The 19,063-nt window shown below is 56.6% G+C and overlaps 4 protein-coding genes across 7 annotated transcripts; 1 reads left to right on the top strand and 3 right to left on the bottom strand.

Annotated features, from left to right (window-relative positions):
* Positions 1-3,978: 3,978 nt before the first annotated feature.
* Positions 3,979-8,785, bottom strand: Slc34a3 (solute carrier family 34 member 3). 3 transcript variants are annotated; one of them, XM_037204702.1, is made up of 13 exons: positions 8,725-8,785; positions 7,861-7,984; positions 7,516-7,602; positions 6,898-7,026; positions 6,673-6,816; positions 6,482-6,593; positions 6,195-6,390; positions 5,947-6,036; positions 5,726-5,813; positions 5,481-5,648; positions 5,276-5,392; positions 5,076-5,200; positions 3,979-4,606 (listed from the first exon to the last, which is right to left on the bottom strand). In XM_037204702.1, the coding sequence occupies exons 2-13, from the start codon at positions 7,943-7,945 to the stop codon at positions 4,142-4,144; spliced, it is 1,806 nt and encodes a 601-aa protein (XP_037060597.1). In that variant the 5' UTR covers positions 7,946-7,984; positions 8,725-8,785; the 3' UTR covers positions 3,979-4,141. The 3 variants fall into 3 exon arrangements, with proteins under 3 accessions (XP_037060597.1, XP_028724697.1, XP_037060598.1); XM_028868864.2 differs by lacking the exon at positions 8,725-8,785 and adding an exon at positions 8,095-8,404; XM_037204703.1 differs by lacking the exon at positions 8,725-8,785 and having other exon boundaries at positions 7,861-8,404.
* Positions 8,786-8,965: 180 nt separating this feature from the next.
* On the bottom strand, positions 8,966-11,512 carry Rnf224 (ring finger protein 224). Its single transcript, XM_028868865.2, has 2 exons — positions 11,261-11,512; positions 8,966-10,962 (listed from the first exon to the last, which is right to left on the bottom strand). The coding sequence occupies exon 2, from the start codon at positions 10,959-10,961 to the stop codon at positions 10,491-10,493; it is 471 nt and encodes a 156-aa protein (XP_028724698.1). The 5' UTR covers position 10,962; positions 11,261-11,512; the 3' UTR covers positions 8,966-10,490.
* Positions 11,513-13,140: 1,628 nt separating this feature from the next.
* On the bottom strand, positions 13,141-16,641 carry Cysrt1 (cysteine rich tail 1). Of its 2 annotated transcripts, XM_028868721.2 has the most exons (3): positions 15,602-16,641; positions 14,176-14,657; positions 13,141-13,827 (listed from the first exon to the last, which is right to left on the bottom strand). In XM_028868721.2, the coding sequence occupies exon 3, from the start codon at positions 13,817-13,819 to the stop codon at positions 13,388-13,390; it is 432 nt and encodes a 143-aa protein (XP_028724554.1). In that variant the 5' UTR covers positions 13,820-13,827; positions 14,176-14,657; positions 15,602-16,641; the 3' UTR covers positions 13,141-13,387. The 2 variants fall into 2 exon arrangements, with proteins under 2 accessions (XP_028724554.1, XP_028724553.1); XM_028868720.2 differs by having other exon boundaries at positions 14,176-16,641.
* A 590-nt stretch (positions 16,642-17,231) lies between these two features.
* Positions 17,232-18,717, top strand: Rnf208 (ring finger protein 208). Its single transcript, XM_028868725.2, has one exon. The coding sequence runs from the start codon at positions 17,754-17,756 to the stop codon at positions 18,549-18,551; it is 798 nt and encodes a 265-aa protein (XP_028724558.1). The 5' UTR covers positions 17,232-17,753; the 3' UTR covers positions 18,552-18,717.
* The last annotated feature ends 346 nt before the right edge of the window (positions 18,718-19,063 follow it).

Here is a 19,063-nt window from a genome sequence, read left to right as displayed (position 1 = left end):
GAAAAACAAACAAACTAACGTATGAAACTTAAATTAAGTCGCTGCCCTGTAGTGGATCGCTTAGGGAACAATCCATTTATATATTTCTACAAGTTTTTTTTCTGAGGTGTCAGGTTCAAAGCCCCCCTACCCTCAAATGGCAGTGCTGACTTTGTCCTAAACATGACTTGGCCAGGTAAACAAGCCTAAAAAGTTCCTGTTTACAAGAAAAGTAAATCTCTAAGGTGTTTTCGGTTCACCAGGAACTCCCTCCCTTAACCTTCCCCTCAAAGTCAATTCTGCCAAAGCATGTAGTTCTGAATCAATCCTTTTCCGCCATTTGCTCTTTTCCCCCCTCACCCTCAATGGCCTTGACAGTTTAATCCCTAATAAATCTTTCTGCCCATGGAACTAAAAAAAAATAAATCTTTTTAGTTCGGTTGTTTCTCTGGGCAGGGTCTTCTAACCTGTAACCTGGAATTCACCTCAAGGAATGCAAGGATTTACAGGCCTTCCCATGCCTGGCTTTGTAATTCTTTTCTTTTTTTAAGGAATATTACACTATGGGATCTGTTCGAGTCCAGCCACCAGGCATCTGTGGGTCTAGCTTTTGGTATGAATTACCTTCAAATCTAAGTGTGTTAGGCAATCCCTATTGGTTGTGGTATCCAATGTCATAGGGAAAAGCCATCAGGACAAGCAGAATCCTATATCCTAAGCAGCAGCATTCTGTTGGATAGAGTCTTATTGTTCATGTTTACCATCCTAACCAATGTGCTAGTCTCCAGCAAGATCTGACTGTCCTGCCCCCTTCCCTAAAAGGGTAGTTCAGAAAGCAGAACATGGGTTCTGTTGACCACACTTAGAGGACCCATATATCAGGAGGGCTAGATGTGTGTGAGGTGCACCAGGTCACTTTTGGGCATGCTGAGAGTTATCTCAGTGCCCAGATTATCTTCTGAGTTGACTCATCCTCACAGAGTAGCTTGAATCTCAACGCCAACACATTCATATCCATGAAGGAAGCAGAAGTTCTAAGCTTTAACACCAAGAGCTTCTCTTTGAGATGTTTGGGTCTCAAGCTGGGCAATAGGTATGAATAACATAGCATAACCGTGGCTCTTGAGCATAAGCCCACCAAGGACAGTGGCTGCCCACAGCCAGTAAGGGAAGACGCTGTAGATCTTCACCAGGAACCAAGAATACCCCTGTGCTAGTAGTGAGAAAGAAGACCCAAGAAGGCCTGGAGCCTATAGCCCGAGGGCATGTGCACAGAGCCAGCCAGAAGAGCAGGGAAGTGAGGCAGAATGGGCTGTGGGAGCATTGGGTGCCCGCCCTCCCTCCCCAGCCTGCAGCTGTTGGAGGCTGCACAAGGAAGGCTCTGTTTACTGGTGGCCATGGTCCCAGTGGGAGGGTACGTTACTGCCAGGCAGGAGCGGCAGGCAGACAGTCTTTGCGGCCTTAAAGGACCCTGTGGTCAGCTTTTGTGGAAGGCCTTCCCTCACCCCGGAAGGAGAGGTGCCAAGGTGGACTAGGCCTCACTGACTCCCTCAGTGGGGCTTCCAGGGAAGCAGTCGGGCTCAGCCCCGCCTCTGGAACATCAGAGAACACCGTGAGGCTGTGTAAAAGCACTCTGCAATCAATCACAAGAGTGGGTGAACTAAGGCTGCAGTGTACAGACCTTGCTCTGTCTGCTCGAGTTCATCTCTGCAAGTCCTTGGCTCCCAGAGCAGGCAGTCAATTCTCTGGTAGACAGAGTGAATTCCAGGCCTAGGAAGCCTAGGATCTAGGGTAGGGAGGGGATGGCACAGAACTTGGGTGACATTAGAGGCTATGGGTCAAGAGGGCCTGGGATGTTCTAAACATAGACAGAAAGGACCACAGAGACACCCACAAGGTATGTGTGGAGGATCGAAGGGAATCAGAAAATACAAAGCGTGCTGGACAGATGGCTCAGCACTTAAGAGCACTTGATGCTCTTACAGAGGGCTCAAGTTTGTATCTCAATGCCTACATGGTGGCTCACAACCATCTGTGGTGATATTGTGTTCCCCAAAATATTGTGCACCCTAATAAACTTATCTGGGGTCAGAGGACAGAATAGTCACTAGATACAGAGGCCAGAAAATGGTGGCACACACACCTTTAATCCTAGCATTCCCAAGGCATAGATCCATCCGGATCTCTGCGAGTTCAAAGCCACACTGGAAACAGCCAGGCGTGGTAACAAGAGCCTTTAATCCCAGGAAGTGATGGCAGGAAGCAGAAAGGTATATAAGGCGTGAGGACCAGGAACTAGAGCCTGGTTAAGCTTTCAGGCTTTTGAGCAACAGTTCAGCTGAGATCCATTTGGATGAGGCCTCAGAGGCTTCCAGTCTGAGGAAACAGGATCAGGTGAGGAATTGGCAAGGTGAGGAAGTTGTGGCTTGTTCTGCTTCTCTGATCTTCCAGCATTCACCCCAATTTCTAGCTTCGGATTTGATTTTTTTTTCAGGTTTGATTTTATTAATACGACCTATTAAGATTCGTGCTACAACCATCTTTCCAGGTGATCTGACACCTTCTGACCTCCAATGGCACCACATACAAGTGGTGCACATACATATACATACAGCCAAAAAACCCCAAAACAACAACAAAAACACTCACACACATAAAATACATAAATCTACATAAATGTTTTTAAAAAAAGAAAAGAAAAAAACAGGGATAGGACCTAGGGGCTCTCCAGGTTTCATCTCCCTAAAGGCCACACCTGTTGACCACAGTGTCTGGCTAGACAAATCTGGAGGAGGGGAGAGGTGCTGGGAAAGTTTTGAAGCCAAGAAAATTCACATGGACATGCCCTGAGCCACATGTGGGCAAAGGTAGTTATAAATGAAACACCTCAAACTGTCAGGCTTATGTAAAACATGGAGGGTTTTGTTGAAATTCCCTCACAGCTCTGAATCATGAGCTTTGTAGATGACAATATCGTGTCTCAATGTCAAAGGCTGGACACACTTAAAAGCTGTAATGGGCTGGGCGGTGGTGGTACACACCTTTAATCCCAGCACTTGGGAGGCAGAGGCAGGCGAAACTTTGTGAGTTCGAGGCCAGCCTGGTCTACAGAGCAAGATCCAGGAAAGGCTCCAAAACTACACAGAGAAACCTTGTCTCGAAAGACCAAAAAAAAAAAAAAAGCTGTAATGGACAGATCAAAAGGTATCCCTGTCCAGTCCAGGATCAGCTCTTCTATGGGTCTGATTGATATAATGTGCCTGAGTTTTGGGTGGCCTTTTGGTGGTGTGGGAGGGGTAGGGATACGGTTGTGAGCAGCCTTAAGCCGTAGGAAGTGGTGAGAGGCCTCTGCCTCTTCTCTGGTGTCCAGTTACCTTTTGGCTGTAGGACAAGCCTTCCTGTTTGAAAACCAGACCGCCGGCGGGAGGCACGGAGGAGGGCAGGAGCTCCCACCAGGGCCCATCCTTTCCCAGAGCCTTTCTTTAGGCACTCAGGCAGAGAAAATGGTGTCTAGCCCTTATAGCCTTTCACCTAGATGGGCAAGTCCTAGCTGGCTTCCTGGACAAGTCTGGGCACCAAGGTAGCGGAGGAGGCAGGGTGCTGTTTAGGAGCCCGGCAGGAGGAAGGGTGCCCTCTGGCGGCTAGGGAGACCACGCCTGACCGAGCTTGCCGGCCAGATGCAAACCTAGCCTCTTGAAGAACTCGGTAACAGTCATATACTCTACTGCAGGTCTCTCACACGCATCGCCTGCCGGATCTCAGGTCCTCCTCTCAATGGGAACCTGGGCTCTCTGCCCTACCCAGCCTTCCCAGACAGTCCCCAGCCCGAAGGAACCGGCTGTCACCAACCACCACAGAAATAAACCGGCCATGGCCTAGGTGGAACCCTAATACCAAGTCTCCGCTAGGGGCAGCATGGCGCTGCTTGTCCACCTCCACTCAGTGTTAGGATAGGTGCCTCCTAGGGCGGCCTTATCTGGGAGAGAAGATCAACACTCCTTGATAATAGCATCCTTTATTTGCAAAGAAGGGCATGCAATAGTCTAGGAAGTCCATGTGGAGCCTCTCCCCTCCACCCCAGGGAAGACTGGCAGGCAGTCGTTTCAGCCTACAGTGCCCTGAAGCTGGTGGAGCTAAGTATATGGACTATGGCACCCACTTTTCACAGCTGCTGGGAAGCTATGACCTCTGGGTTCTCGTAGCAGTTAGCCACTTTGCTGGTCATATTGGAGTTGCTGCAAGCTCTGCAGGGACAGCAACCAGTCACCAGGCGGTCCCAGGGCTCCAGAGAATGGAGCCAGAGAGGCAGCCAGGCCCAGGATCGAAGACAGTGTGGCAGCCAGGAGGGCCGGTGTCTTTGCAGGACATTAATCAGGATGATAAGGAGCACCAGCCCCACCAAAGGACCACCCACTGCAGCCAACACTGAGCCCCCTGCCAGGGAAAGTCCAAAGGCTGCCAGGGGCAGCAGCAGGAAGGTGAATAACAGGTAGACGATGGCTACCCAGCGGTACTGGGCAGTCAGGTCCCCAAAGCGCTTGGCCAGTGGAATGGGTAGTCTCAGGACAGGCACCAGGTACCACAGCAGTATGCCAGCCAGGTTGAAGAAGAAGTGGATGAGAGCAACCTGGTAGGCAGGAAGGGCAAGAAGGGGTGAGGAGATTGGACCAGATGACATGGGCCACCTGGGCTCTTTAGAAACCACGCCATTTGACAGGCGGCGGTGGGGCACGCCTTTAACCCCAGCACTCAGGAGGCAGAGGTAGATAGATCTCTGAGTGTGAGGCCAGCCTGGTCTACAGAGATAGTTCCAGGGCAGCTAGGGCTACACACACACACACACACACACACACACACACACACACACACACAAAACAAACAACAACCAAAATAACCCTACCTGTCTTGAAAAAACAAAAAACAAAAGAAAGGAATCCTGGAAAGGAAGAACTGAGGCTAGGGCTGTGAGATGCCTGCAATGTCCCCCTGGATCTGGGGCTGCAGGCCCGTGGTTGGAGTCTGAGGAGCCCAAGAAGAGCTGGGGCTGCACCCAGCCTTGGCTGTGCTGGGAACAGGGAACTAGTTGAGGGCAGTACCTGGACTGCAATGAGCAACGTGTCCGGAGGGCTGGCCAAGGCAGCCAGCAGGGCTGTGGTGGTGGTGCCAATGTTGGAGCCCAGGAAGAGGGGATAGGCCCGTTCCAGGTTGATCACCCCAACCCCTGGAGGAATGAAGGGTCACCAAGGGGTCCAGCCCAGCTCCCCCAATCCCAAGCCCACTGCCCACTTTGGCTTACCCATGAGAGGCACAATAGCTGCTGTGAATACACTACTGCTCTGAAGCAGGAAGGTTAGGCCTGCACCGACAAGGATGGCCAAGTAGCCACTGAGCCAGCCAAAGGGGAAGGGGAAATCTGCAGGTGTGTAGGGTGGAAGGCAGGGGGTCATTTTTAACCTCCTGCCTTCTCCTCCATCCCAGGTCCAGGGCCTCCGCACACCCACCTGCATTGATGACAGTTCTCACGGCCTGTGCAATGCGGCCCTGCAGCACAGAGTTGAGCAGCTTAACGATGAGGACCAGGCAGGTACAGAGCACCAGCAGAGAGCCCGCCAGCAGGATGAAGCCCACAGCCAGATCCGTGAGCCCTGTGCCCACAAACAGGTGCCGGCCTGTGGCAGGGCAGGGAGTTGAGTAGGAGGTCGGAGCAGGAAGCAGGGTAGGGGGTTGGACTGGTGCAGGTACTCACAAGGCACTCTGTTCTCCTCTGGAGATGCTGTACCGTTCATCTCCGTGCAGGGGTTGAAGATGCTGCATTCCTCATGGCTCTCCTGGGACTGAGGGACAGGGAGGACTCAGGCCGGGCTCACAGCAGGCAGGCAGACAGAGGGTAAAAGGCTCAAGATCAAGTGGGCGGGATGATTCAGCAGGTCAGAGGTGAAATGAGGGATGGGGTCAGAGGCACCTCACCGTCTCCCCTTTGACGCCACACCATTGCTTAATGAGGCTGCTGTTAGTGGTGTTGCTGGTGGCGCTGCCGGTAATCACACTGCTATCCAGCTGGGAGACAGAGGGGGCATGATTATGTGTCTGGTACTCCCATCCCTCAGCCTACTACAAGCCTAAACCCTCTTCTGTCGCCATCCAGGACAGGGCTTCTGCCTCCTGTTCCTCATCAGCCAGGCACAGGCACCTTCCTATGGCACATCTGTCCTCACCTGGATGATGAGGTGTGTGAAAGGCTGCGTCAGTGCCTTGAGGATGTCGGGGGCCTGCCCCCCTGGCTGCAGGCTAGCAGCGCCCAGGGCCAGTTCACTCAGCCTCTCTAATGCTGCCGTGGCGCTCTCCAGCGGCAGCAATACCAACACTGTGAGCCAGTTGAAGATGCCATGCACAGCCGAGCCGCTGAAGGCCCTGCAGTCAGTCACACAGGGCAGGCTGTCTGTCTGAGTGGCCTCTACTGAGGCCAAGGTAGACCCAGCCTGGCCCTTCAGCCCTGACTCACCTCTGGAACTCATCCCGGTCCCCTGACTGCGCCATTGAGACCAGGGTGCTGGTGATGGAAGTGCCCACGTTGACGCCCATGATGATAGGCACAGATACCTGGACAGTCAGCACTGTAGGGGTGCCATTTCAGCAGCCCTGCCTGTTCACCAACCCACCCACCACTGCCCTGGGAAGGAGAGGCGCACTCACACTTAGAGGCCACCATGCTGACCACGATAGAGGAAGATGTGCTGGAGCTCTGGACAAGGACTGTGACCAGCACACCAATGACCAAGCCAGCCACAGGGTTGGACAGCACCACATTGTCCTTGAAAATGTCTCCAGCCATTTTGCCTGTTCCCCACAGAGAGATGCAGCGAGGCTGTAGAGAGCTCACTTCCCCACCCCACCCTGGCCTCCCACCTGGTCACTCACTGCCTAGCAGCTGGAAGGCAGAGCTGAGGATGTCCAGGGAGCAGATGAAGAAGTAGAGACTTCCCAGGAGTCCACATGCCTTAAGGAAGTTGATGACCACTTGGCGAAGCCTGCTGGCCATGCTGACCTCTAGGGACACCAGGTAGGACTATATTTGACCAGCTGGCTACTGCCCAGCAGTAGCAACACACACACACACACACACACACACACACACACACACACACACACACACACACACTTTGCTCCTCCTTGAAAACAGGGAGTGTGTTTCCTGTCACCTCTCGTGAATAGCACAGGATCTCCCTTCTGTCCCATTGGGTAGGAATCCATGGACTCCTTTTGTGTTCCCCAGAGCAGAGTCTATACCCCCTCATTGGCTCTCCCTTGATCCTTGGCCATACAGCTAAACCCATGACCTTGGAGGGGGAGTCCCAGAACTGGAGCCATCAGCGGGAGTAAAAGGAAAAGAAGAGGCTGGAAAGGGAGTTTTCCCTCCGTCTCAAGCAGATTAATGTGAATTTCTTTGAGATGTGTTCTAAGTCCCAGCTTATACTCTGCTAAGAAATGGGAAGCCAGGGGCCTGCCTGCACACAGTCTCATTACACCCAGACCTACCTTTCAGTTGGCCAGTGTTCTTCAGCTGAGGGAAGGCCTGGGGGTCTGTGCCTCCCTCCTCGGAGCCTGGGATAGAACTGGAGGTCCCTGCAGGGGTCAAGTCAAGGAGGGCTGTTTGTCGAACTCCCAGGGAGATGGACAAAAGGAAACCAGAGGTGGAAGAGGCTGGGGCACAAGGGGCTATGGGTGAGGCGCAGAAGCAGGAAGGGAAAGAGCTAGGGTGAGTCTGGCTCAGGCCAGAGGTGTGAGGAAACCCCAGAACTCTTCAAGAGGGCAGCTAGAGAGAGAAACCTCGTTTTGCCTAGCGTAGCTGTCCAGAAGTAGGAGCCCTAGGGTGCCTGATACCTGCATCTCTCAGATTCCGGTCCACCAGGTCAATCGCATCCAGGGTAGGGTTGGGGAACTGGCCACCAGCGAGGGAATTCGGCATGGATTTCAAGCAGAGAGAGACCCAGGCCCAATCCTAGATCTGCTGAGGGCAAGGCAGGTAAGGGTCGGTCGTTCTTCCTGCTCGGCCTCTACCCCACCAAGCCGTCTAAAGTCAGGCCCATGACCTGGACTTCAGCCGTAGCCCCACACCTTGCAGGTCTTGGTGGCTCTGACCACGGACAGATGGCTGCAGTGACCTCAGGTGGTTGTCAGGCGAGCCCAGTCTAGTTTCAGGGGGCAGGAGACAGGGGGGCCACTGGATCTCCGCTCCCTTACTGGTCTTGGCTAGAGGAAGGTTTGACAGCTGACTGAGGGTACAGGGTTCTGGGGCGCTGGCTGGAAGTCACCGGTAGCTAGAGAACCCTGGGATTTCTCCTATCAAGTGTCAATGAGGACACCGCAGATGGTCCCAGCTTAGACTTTGGTATTTGATACCAAACAAGTGACGTCTTCGCTTGATAAGAGCCCCACCCCACCCCACCCCCAACTTAGAAGCAGGACTTGGGAGCCCCCTGCCTACATCAGGTCCCTTCTGGCAGCACTGACCCGGTGGGCCTCGGGGTCTGGAACTCTTTGAATCCTAGTCTACCCTGACCCCTTCCCCAGTGCTTGGGCTCAGGCCCAGGGGCCCTTTGTGTCCCCTCCCTCTGGCCTGCCATTAGGCTCTTCTCACTTGCTCTTAGGTCCTGGGGTTCAGAGTGGTGCCCCTCCCCTGGACCTGGTGGTCACTCCGCTCTGGTCCAGTGTCCCTTAGCTTGCTCTAGTTCTGGGAGCTCCTACCTGCACGTGTGGTGAGGGGGCACCAGCAGGGAGGAGGCACAGCAGGACTAGCTTCAGGTCAAAGATCTGCCCAGCGCGCACATGACCTGCTGTGTGTGGAGCCCCATTAATGTTTACCCAGGAGCTGGGGCCCCCAAGGGGAGACCCTGCCTGGCCTCGAGGCCTTATTCAGGCCCTTGTCACCCTGGGACTAGGAGTTCTGAGCCCCCAGCTCAACTCTCTCGGGGTGGAACTTCTTCTAGGGATGGGCAACATCTGGCCAGGAGCATAACAGAGGTAGACACTGGAGCCACCAGTAGGCACCGGATACATTTAATGGACACTCTACACCACCCAGGCGATGAGACGCTCTCATTCTGGCTGGGGCAGCCTAGGGACCCCAGGAGAACGTTGCCCTCCTCTTCCTGTGTTCCTCTGAACCCTGCAAACCTTATCGTGCTCATCCATGCACCTGACAGAGATGAGAGAGAAGCCCTTTGCACCAGGTGGGTGTGGAAGATGGATTTCCTCAGGTGGCCTGGGAAGATACCCAGGCTCTCGGGTCAGCAGATTCAAATCTGAGTCTAAGGGTAGGGCTAGATCCTGAAGGCCTTTCTGTGGAGGCGGGCCAGGACTCAGAGTCTCTGTCTGCAGAGGGAGGGGGAGGGCTGAGCCTTCCCCATCCCACAGTGCTCATTGCCTGAACCCTATCTGAGTGTCTTTTCCCAGATGAGGGCTGTCTGCGCCCACGTGCCTGTGAAATGTGCTCTCTGATGGGTCAGCTCCCTTCCAGCCCCTGGGATGGGGACTAGGCCCTCCCCTGCAAGCTATTTCCCTAGGGGCCCTGCAAGCTCCAGCACCCTGCTCTGCTCACTGCCCAGCTCTGTCCCTGGGTGCTTGAGGGACTTTGCCCAGTGAAGGAGTCTTCCCAATGTCTATTCAGCAAATTCTCTTTCCTCCCCATCCTACAACCACTGCCCAGGAGGCCCCTCCCAGGGGCTCCTGAATACAGCTCCTTCCTAGAGGGATGGAGGTTTACAGCTTTGGCCTGGGGTTTGTCAGTAATTTGTAACCTAGAGCACCTACAGAAGGTCTGTGTTAGGGTCACCAGAGGTGGAAGGAGGCTGGGAGTCTTGAATTAAGATAATGAGCTGTGAGACCTCAGGCGAGACCCTTGTCAGAGCTGGCTCTCTATGGCACCCTTTGATGCCTGTCAAAGAGGTAGCTTTATGTTGCAGCAGACCGTCTCGGAACAGTATCTGGCTCATGGTAGGAGCTCAGTGGCCACTGTGGAATAGATGAAATACATAAGACTCCAGGAGGTAGCCTGCCTCCTGGCTCATACCTCTGGATGCTTACAGAGAGGAAGACCTGCTCTGAGGCCAGCCACTCACGTACAGCCATAGCCTGACCCTGTCCAGGCCCCTGCACTCAGTCCCACGGACTCTTAGGAGCCATTCTCTATGCTAAGTCCTGGGTTTACAGGTGACGTAGACAGCAGAATGTTGGCTGGCCAAACAAAGTCAGGCCAGTTTGGGGTATGGGAATCTAGACAAGTATAATGGGAAGTCACCGGCCTACTGTGGCATTATGGCCATTGACTCTGACCTTAGGCTATAGCCTGAGATGTCCCTGGTCAGGGTGATACCACTATGCTGGGTCACGCAGGACTGTAAGAAGGATGCCCTGCTAGCAAACTGTTCTGTTTGCACTGTGTATGATCAGTGGCTCCAAGGCAGGCAAGCTGTTAGCACAATTTCCTTTGTGCAGGTGGAGATAGCCGGAATTTAGACCTCAGCGTTCCCGGGGGGATACCAGCACAGTCTTCCCCAGCCACAGCAACAGCATCCAGGCTGAGGAAAGTGGGGTTGGGGGCGCAAGGCGGGGTAGAGTTCGGCTGGCTGCTGAGTGATGGTAGCGCTGACTTTGAGGGGGACAGAGGACCTGGGTTCTATTCTTGATGGTTCCCGTTCAGCTTTGACTGCCAAAAAGGCAGCTAGGTCCAGGTCCAACATGGTCACCCCTCCTCGGGGCATAGGGGTACTTTGACGGCACTGTGGGCAGGGGATCCAGTGTTGTTCATGGGCTGGGGTGTCCAGCCGCCGCATGCATGCTTGGCAGAAGGTGTGGCCACAGTAGAGGCGGCGAGGCAAGTGTACTGACAGGTCATAGGCAGAGTAGCAGATGACGCAGTCATTCCGTGGGGCTGTCAGGGCTGCCCCTTCCTCCAAGGCTTCAGGGCCTTCAGGCTGCAGCATCCTAGGGAAAGTATGAAGGGACCAACAGGGCAACAGCACAAGGCACAGTCCACCTCTGCCCATCTATGGGATGTTTTGGTCCATGCTGTCCCCCAGAAGACAGAAGACAGGGCTATGGGACAGACGGTAAGTGTCTGCACACCTGGCGGGAAGATGGTGGCCTTGGGCACACCAAGTCTGGGCATATCTCTTGTCTCTGTGGCCATTGGCTGAAACAGCGCCCTATCCCCCTGTAGAGACCCTTCCCTGGCCCCTCCTGCTTGCCCCCCACCCCTTCCTGAACCCTAGGCTTCTCTTACCTGCTGCATCCACTCCACCAGAAAGATATTCCCAGCTAGAGGATTTCGGGAGAAGGGGGTGGGGACCCGGGACACCTCATGGCTCCTTCCTTGGGCTCGCATTACTGACCACGCGGGCAGGACGGCAGGAGGCAGGTGGTGGCTGCATCAAATGAGAGTGGGGCTCCCCTTTCAGCCACAAAGCGCCTGCAACAGGATCTGAGGCACCACCCACTGGGCCGGAGATAAGGTGAGCCAGCCCCCTGCAGAACGGATGCTGCTCAGACCACTCCCCCCACCCACCCCGTAACTCCTGGAGACCCGGCTTCTTCGTCTTCTCCACCCTAGAAGTCCTCAGCCTTTGTACCTTCCCGCTCTCTCATGCCATCAAGCCCTCACCCTCTCATCTGATTGTCATGTTTTCCTGCTTTGGCCTGAGGGACGCCCACCCTTCAGGCCCTGCCCATGCCACCTCCCAGGGGACCTGCCCCCACCCCCTACCAGCTCCATGGTAGGGTGCATCGTCTTGTTAAATTGTGGTCAGGATGACCTTCCTCCCTATCTAGACTAGGTCTATCCTGTAATGTCACAGGCAGTCGCCCACCCGTCGGCCCTGAGGTGGCACAATGTGTGCTGATCTCCCTCACACAACCAACCATCATCCCAGAAGCTCCCCCTCCCCACCCCACCCCGCCCCGTGCCCATCCTAAGCACCTTCCAGTTGACTGCCTAGCTGACCCTCAGTCTTTGCAATAGTCCAGGGAGACAGTTCAGGGAGGTGGGACCAGTTTTCCCTGTGATGAGGCCTGGAGAGAGCACAGAACTAGGGAGACTGGGTTGTGTTGGGAGAGGCTGGCAGGCCCCCAGGACCGCACACAGGGTTGCTAGGAGAAAGCCAAGGAGCAAGCCCTCCTGACTCACTTTTACCCACCTGCTTGGCAGTGTGCCTTTAAGACTGGCCAAACGGGTTCCTGTGCTGGCCCCCACTGAAACGGGGGGGGGACAAGGAGCTTGGAGATGAGAGTCAGGGCCATGACCCATCCTCCCATACCTGGAGACTTCTCCACACTACACATCTAGCCTGCCCGCTTATATGACCCATCTCTGCATCAGGGGAGGGCCAACTTCAGGAGGACTCGTTTGTCTTGTGAGGCCAGCTCTTCCGCCCTCTTCACGTGGTGCCGTGGCTCTGCCCTGCCCCGGAAACACCTGGCTGCCCAGAGCTGACCCTCCGCACACTCCCTACCCTGGCATCTCATGCACGGCCCCCAGCAGGCATCCTACACTGCTTGGACAGACAAGAAGGGAACACTCCCCTCAGCCCTTCAAGGCCTGGTACACATCACTCGAAATAGGTTAAACAGCAGAGCTCTGGATTGTAGGAATTATCTTTTGTGGGAAACCAGAAACGCGCTCTGGCTGAGGCTTGGAGGTGACTCACATTGGGCAGGGCTGGGTTCTGGGCCCTGGATCCTGAGCTCCCACTCCCTGAAACCTGCTAACACCGGCCCCACCCGCCAACAGCCCTCCAGTCTGATCCTCCCTCGGAGTATTTTCTTGGGGCCCCCCACAGTGGCAAGTATGGCACCCTCCTGCCTTGTGATTCAGGGTTAACCTTGTTTAAGATTTCAGCTTTAGCCTGAGGGAGAACAGAGAACTGGCCCCAGGCAGGAGACATATTACCACCTACAAGCCCCTGGGTGGGCTGAGACCGGCAAGGCCCCTAAATTATGGTGGTCATGAGGCAGTGGCTTTCTAGTCTCTGGAAGGTCCCACAGAGTCTGGGAGCCTACTAGGGAGATTGTATTTGTGTATGTTGAGGACAAAAATAGTTGCCCAGACTAGGACCCTCTCCCAAATGGAACCCTGGTAAAAAAAAAAAAAATAAGGAGTCATCGGCACACTGCTCACCCTGCTTTATTGCCAAAGTCTCGCAGGAAGTGAAGGGTGTCCCTATTGCTGCCACCATGGCTAGTGGCTGGGACCGTATTCCAGAGGGCACCCGCTGAGCCTTCCTGGTGGACAGGCTGCCCTGTCCAGGGCAAGGAGTGGCTGATGCCCATGACCATGGCCGCTCCTGATGTCCAGCACCACTTTGGCGTTGAGCAGAGGCCTGGGCCCCACCACCCCGGAGGTTGGATAGTCAGGCTAGGAGACAACACAGCAACAGCTGTGACAACGGCAGAATCGTGGACAGTGGCAGCAGGAGCAGCAAGGCAGGCAGCAGCAGTGGTGGGCAATGTCGTCGCCACGCCCCACAGGCGGCAGGCCAGCGTAGGTCAGTCCTGATGGACGCTGCCCACTGCAGTAGGGATTGCAGGGTGACTGCCAGGTCTGTTGGTTCTGCTCAGGAGCGGTGCCTTTGGTACCCTTGATACCCTTGGGCCCTGGGGCTTCAGGAGTCTGCAAGAGGCCTGCTGGCTCTGGGGCACAGGTTCCTGAAGGCAGAGGCTGACTCTCAGAGGCGGAAGATGAAGAGGGACCCTCCTCTAACTGCTGCCCCAGGTCAGACCGCAGGTGAGCCCGCGGGATGCTGATGTGAGCGTATGGGTTCTTCACAACCATCTCATGGGGGTCCATGGCCCAAGCTGCAGGGGTGAGCAGAGACACATGTATGGACTCAGAGGAGAGGAAAGCTGCTTGAGAGCCTGTAGCCCAAGAAGACACCCATTTAGGAGGAGTCTGCCTTGTAAAGAGCCGTATCACTGGGTGCAGGTGTGGAGACATCAGAATACATGCAAGGTCTACGTGTCTTGGAGGTAGACCCGAGTACCCGGTTGCCACCCTCCACCAAGTATCCACGAAATGCTCCTGGATGCAGCTGGGAATTGGGATAAAAGGCTAGGGAACACAGGTGAGTTGGTCCAAGGGAGAGCAGGGGCTGTTGGGAAGGTACCTCTCAGTCAGGTCAGTCACTGGGGCATTGGGTCACTCACCTGCAGCCAGCAGCCAGCAGCAGCAGTGTCACTTCTAGTCCTCCAGCTCCAGGTCCCAGTGCCTGTGAGTAGAGCTACCAGCAGGTGCCTTTTCCCTCCTAGAGAGGGGTGGGGCCTTGGGGCGGAGCTCAAAGATGGGGTTCTCAAGATCCCAAGAGGCCTTAGCAACTGGAGCACAGCAGCCAGTCACCCCTCATTCCCAGATGGGTGGAGGCCAAGGTTTGAGCTCTAAGGGGCATTTGCCAATCTGGGGTGACTCAATCACGATTCATCTGAGCATGCTTTACCTCCTTGGGTCATGGCCCCAGAGAGGAAGTGGAGGCAGGCCTTCAGATTCTGGGGCCTTCAGATTCTGGGGCTGGGGTCACGCAGCCATTGCTCACACCTCTACAGCTACTGTCCAGAGTTCCTCCTTGCCACCTACTGCCCATACCCAGCAGATACTGGGATGCTTGAGACTACTTACAGGATTGTCCACTTTCCTAATTAAAAAAAAGAAGTTTGACACAACTTTGTAGATACACTTTACTTATCTTCCAATTACATGGGCATCAGACACAAGTGACATTTTCAGCTTGTTTCTAAACCTGCAGTTTCCCTGTGTTGTGAGTTGGGGTGAAGCTCCCCAAAGTTTTCTGTCCCCACACCCATTCTTGGCCCTGGCACCCCTCTGCTTTAGTAGCTTCACCTCCTCGCCCATAGGGGACATGAAGAACGACCGTGGGGCGAGGGGCCTGGGGGGGGGGAACAATAGTTGCAAGTTTACGGGCCAACCAGTGGGCTCCTCTGGGTCTACTCTACAGTGGGACGGCTTGGACCCCATTCCGGAAAACACCAGGAAGGAGAGACCAAGTAGGACAGGGACTGCAAGCCAGGGTGACTGAGTAGCCCGCTTACAGCCAGTCAGGCAGGTTGAGCAACCTAGCAAGTAGAAGCAAATGGGTCTGGGGGAAACATGCTTAAGAGGTGGAAAACGGAAGAACCCTTAACCTTGCCCACTGCCCCTGTAGACTCCGCCCCTAGCCGCGAGCATGCGTAAATCCGGCCGAGGTGCCCAGTGGAAACTTAATTCCCCAGAAGCCTTCGCGCTCCAGGGTTTCCCAAAAGACCCGGTTTGGATGGATCCTTAGCTTGCTCCGCTCCGCTCAGAAAGGCGGCTGGGAGGGGGCGGGGGGAGGTGCCGCGAGAACGCTTATTCTGCCACGGGGCGTGGCTTCATTTCACGGGGCGGGACCTTGGGCGAAGGGTGGGGCCGTAGGTGGCCTCTGCGCGTGGGCGGAGTGGGTGGGTAAGTGAGCAGAGCCCTCCCGGAAAGGGTGGGCTCATTCCTTTTTCGGGCCACAGCTACCTGAGTTACCCCAGCATGATGCCAGGATCCCACGAGACGCCTCCCCTCCACACCCCCGCACCTGACCCCTTCTCTCACCTGGTCTTGCTGGAAGGAGCCCTGATGTGCGCCTTTGGTTCCATAGAGCTGTAAATTCTGGCCCAGTTTTGGCTCCCCAGAACCACTGTTCCCTTCGTCTGGATTCTACAGAGAGGGACTGTGGCCTGAAGAAAATCTGGGTTGTCCAGAGTCAGGCACAGGACTCCGTGTTGGTCACAGGTATGCCACCATGCTGCATGGCGGCCATGAGGTAGTAGAGAATGGCACTCAAAACACGTAGACACTCCGGTCACCAGCGTGTCCTTTGTCCTTTCCTCATGGAGGGCTCCCCTGAGGCAAAGGTGTAGTCCAGGTAGAAGAGGACCAGGTAGGAGGAGGAATGGGGCCTCTGCTGGGTGGGGTCAGTTTTAGCCCAGAACTGTGAGACATAGAAGCACGTGCTGACCTGATGCGATACAAGAAAGGGCCACTCCACCCTAGGCAGGGGAGTGCGCTCAGTGGGCCCTCCACCCAACACGTGCACTGCCAGCCTGTCCAGGCATTTCCAACCCTCCACCTCCGGTCAGTGCCCCGGCTGAGCCTCCTTGCGACTGCCCCAGTCCCCTCCGTCCACTCCTCTGGTATCCGCTTAGCCCCTTATCCCTTTTACTGTCATATCGCCCTCTGAGTTGATGAGTCCTGGGTGCAGTGTGGATATGTCAGTGAGTTGGAAAACTCCGGGCGTTCACACAGGGGGTGTGTCGAGGTTTGGAGTGAAAGGACCCTGCCCCTTCAGAGCTTGAAAGGTAGACGAGACACTGATGGAACGCTAGGACCCCTGCTCCCTGCTCGGGCATTGTGAGGCTCAATATGTGAGGGAGTAAAAAGTGAAGGTTTCCCCTAGAAAATTCAGCCGAGCGTTTGGCCCCCTCGGAGTGTCAGCCAAGAAGAAGGGAAGGTTGGCGACACGGGGATCCTGATCCGCCTGTAGCTAGCTGGGAGGTCGACCCTGGGAGCAGACGCCAGGCCAGGAGTGGATCGAGGGGGCGGCTAGGAGACTGGCCCCGCCCCGTGGACCCCGCGTGGGTCCCCAGACGGGGGGTGGCGCTGCGGGCGCGGGCGGGCGCCGCGCGCACTGCGGTCCCCGCGCCTCCGCCGCAGAACGCGCCACGCTCCGCACGCACCTGCCGCTGCCGTCGTCGCCGCTGTCGCCGCCGCCGCCGCCGCCGCGCCGAGCCTTGCGTCCAGCACCAGCGCTCGCGCCCCTGGGTGCCGCCTTCGCCCGCCATCGCCCGAGGTCGCCTCTGGAGCCGCGGGAGCTAGCGGAGCCGCTAGAGCCGGAGAGCCAAGGTGCGAGCGCCGCATCCGGGCCTGCCTTTGAGACAACCTCTGCTGCTGCGGCGGCGCAGCCAGGGAACGCCAGGCTGGGGCAGGTGAGCTGGGGGGGAGGGGCGGGGGTCAGACGCATCATTCCTCCCACTCTCGTAGGGTCTGTCCTCCGGACCGTGAATCTGGCCTCGGAGGGCATACTGGGGAGGGGGTTGGGTTCAGAATTCCGTGAAGGCTTGGATCGCACGGATGAGGTCAGGGTCAGAGGTCGGGCACCCTGTCCTTTGTGCAGGGTGGGGGTGAGGGCGAAAGTGAGGTGGGCCCCCGTGCTGCCCTCACGCTGTCTCTCACCCGCAGCTCGGGCCTGGTGCAGGCCTCTCCATTGCTGTTGCCGCGGAGCCTGCAGCCCAGGTCCTCCGGCAGCCAGGGAACAGGCTAGCTGCCTTCCCTGGGCGCCCTGTCCTGGAGCCATGGGGCCCACCTAGCCCCTGCCTGCCCAGATGTCCCGGCCCAGGGACTGCTGACCTCTGCTGCAGGAGGAGGCCCCTCCACGCCCCCTTGCCAGCCTCAGCAGACAGAGACCCTGGGTGAGCCGCTGGGTGAGCCCCACAGCCCAAGACAGCCTCCCATACCCCCTTGCCCCCGCCTGCTTCCCCCTCCCCCTCCTCTTCCTCCTCCTCTTCGGACTGAACCAGATAAGCCATTGTGGCCACTGGGGGGGGCCCTGCCCCCCAACCTGTCACCCGCTGCCCCTTGCAGTCCACGGAGTAACCGGGGTCCTCACCAGGCCTGGCAGGACCAGGATGCAGCCCCTTCTCTTCCCCCACGGCCCCACCCGACACCCCCACCTGTGCCAACGTCCGGTCTGACGGTAGAGGGCCGGATGCCAGCTGACCCTGGGCCCGAGGTGGGCAGTGGATGGCCGGGCCTCCTCATGTCCTGCCTGAAAGGCCCCCATGTCATCCTCAAAATGGAGGCCATGAAGATTGTCCACCCTGAAAAGTTCCCTGAGCTCCCGGCGGCCACCCCCTGCTTCCCACCTGCACCCAGGCCCACTCCCACGCTGGCACCCAAGCGTGCTTGGCCCTCAGACACAGAGATCATTGTCAACCAGGCATGTGGGGGGGACATGCCCACCTTGGAAGGAGCACCCCACACTCCACCCTTGCCAAGGCGGCCCCGCAAGGGCAGTTCTGAATTGGGCTTCCCCCGGGTGGCACCAGTGGATGAGGTCATTGTAAATCAGTATGTGATTCGACCTGGCCCGACAGCCTCTGCACCTTCATCATCCGGGCCCGTGGTAGCAGGTGAGCCCCTGGAATGCCCCACCTGTGGGCACACATACAACGTCACTCAGCGGCGGCCCCGTGTGCTGTCTTGCCTGCACTCTGTGTGTGAGCAGTGCCTGCAGATTCTTTACGAGTCTTGCCCCAAGTACAAGTTTATCTCATGTCCCACCTGCCACCGTGAGACTGTGCTCTTCACTGACTATGGCCTGGCTGCACTGGCTGTCAACACGTCCATCCTCAGCCGTTTGCCACCCGAAGCCCTGACTGCCCCATCCGGTGGCCAGTGGGGGGGTGAGTCCGAAGGCAGCTGCTACCAGACCTTCCGGCAGTACTGTGGGGCTGCATGCACCTGCCATGTGCGGAACCCACTGTCAGCCTGTTCCATCATGTAGTGTCCACCTGCCCACTACTGCCTGCCGGACCTTGCTCGCCGCTTCTTCAGGGAACTGGCCCTGTCCTGTCGCCCGCTGACCCTCTCGCCCACTGTGGCTTCTGGCCCTACCCCGCGTGGCATTGTCGCTGCAGCCAACTTTGCCATTAAAACTCTTTGCCAAAGTTTGCACGTGTTCCCTGATTGAAGCTTACTCCTGTGGGCTCTGCCCAGGCCTGGGCCCAGGGTAGGTCCCCAGGGCTGTAGCCCAGACAGGGTCTAATTAGGAGCTGCCAGAGGGCCACCAGCTCCATTCACGGCTGGCCGGCTCAGCTTGCTGAAGGCCAAGCTGGGCCAAGTGTGCTGCTCAGGAGGCCTGGGACTAGCTGTGAACACACTGGTGCAAAAGACTGCTAGTTGTGTGTGGCACGTGGGGCTGTGACCCAGCTAGGCAGACAGAACCTTCAGCTGTGTGTGGTGATGCTCACTGCTAATCCCAGCACTCGGGAAGCTAAGGCAGGAGGATGGTGAGGT

The sequence above is a fragment of the Peromyscus leucopus genome, chromosome 4 (assembly GCF_004664715.2).
Source record: "Peromyscus leucopus breed LL Stock chromosome 4, UCI_PerLeu_2.1, whole genome shotgun sequence".
NCBI classification, from domain to species: domain Eukaryota; kingdom Metazoa; phylum Chordata; class Mammalia; order Rodentia; family Cricetidae; genus Peromyscus; species Peromyscus leucopus.
This window is presented reverse-complemented; position numbering and strand designations above follow the sequence as displayed.

Coding starts and splice junctions, on each gene's coding strand:
- Rnf208 (XM_028868725.2), top strand. CDS start 17,754: ATGCCAGCTGACCCTGGGCCCGAGGTGGGCAGTGGATGGCCGGGCCTC.
- Rnf224 (XM_028868865.2), bottom strand. CDS start 10,961: ATGCTGCAGCCTGAAGGCCCTGAAGCCTTGGAGGAAGGGGCAGCCCTG.
- Cysrt1 (XM_028868720.2), bottom strand. CDS start 13,819: ATGGACCCCCATGAGATGGTTGTGAAGAACCCATACGCTCACATCAGC.
- Slc34a3 (XM_037204702.1), bottom strand. CDS start 7,945: ATGCCGAATTCCCTCGCTGGTGGCCAGTTCCCCAACCCTACCCTGGAT. Junction 7,027..7,515: donor GAACACTGGCCAACTGAAAG/GTAGGTCTGGGT, acceptor TGGTGTCCCTAG/AGGTCAGCATGGCCAGCAGG. Junction 5,393..5,480: donor GAGAACTGTCATCAATGCAG/GTGGGTGTGCGG, acceptor ACACACCTGCAG/ATTTCCCCTTCCCCTTTGGC.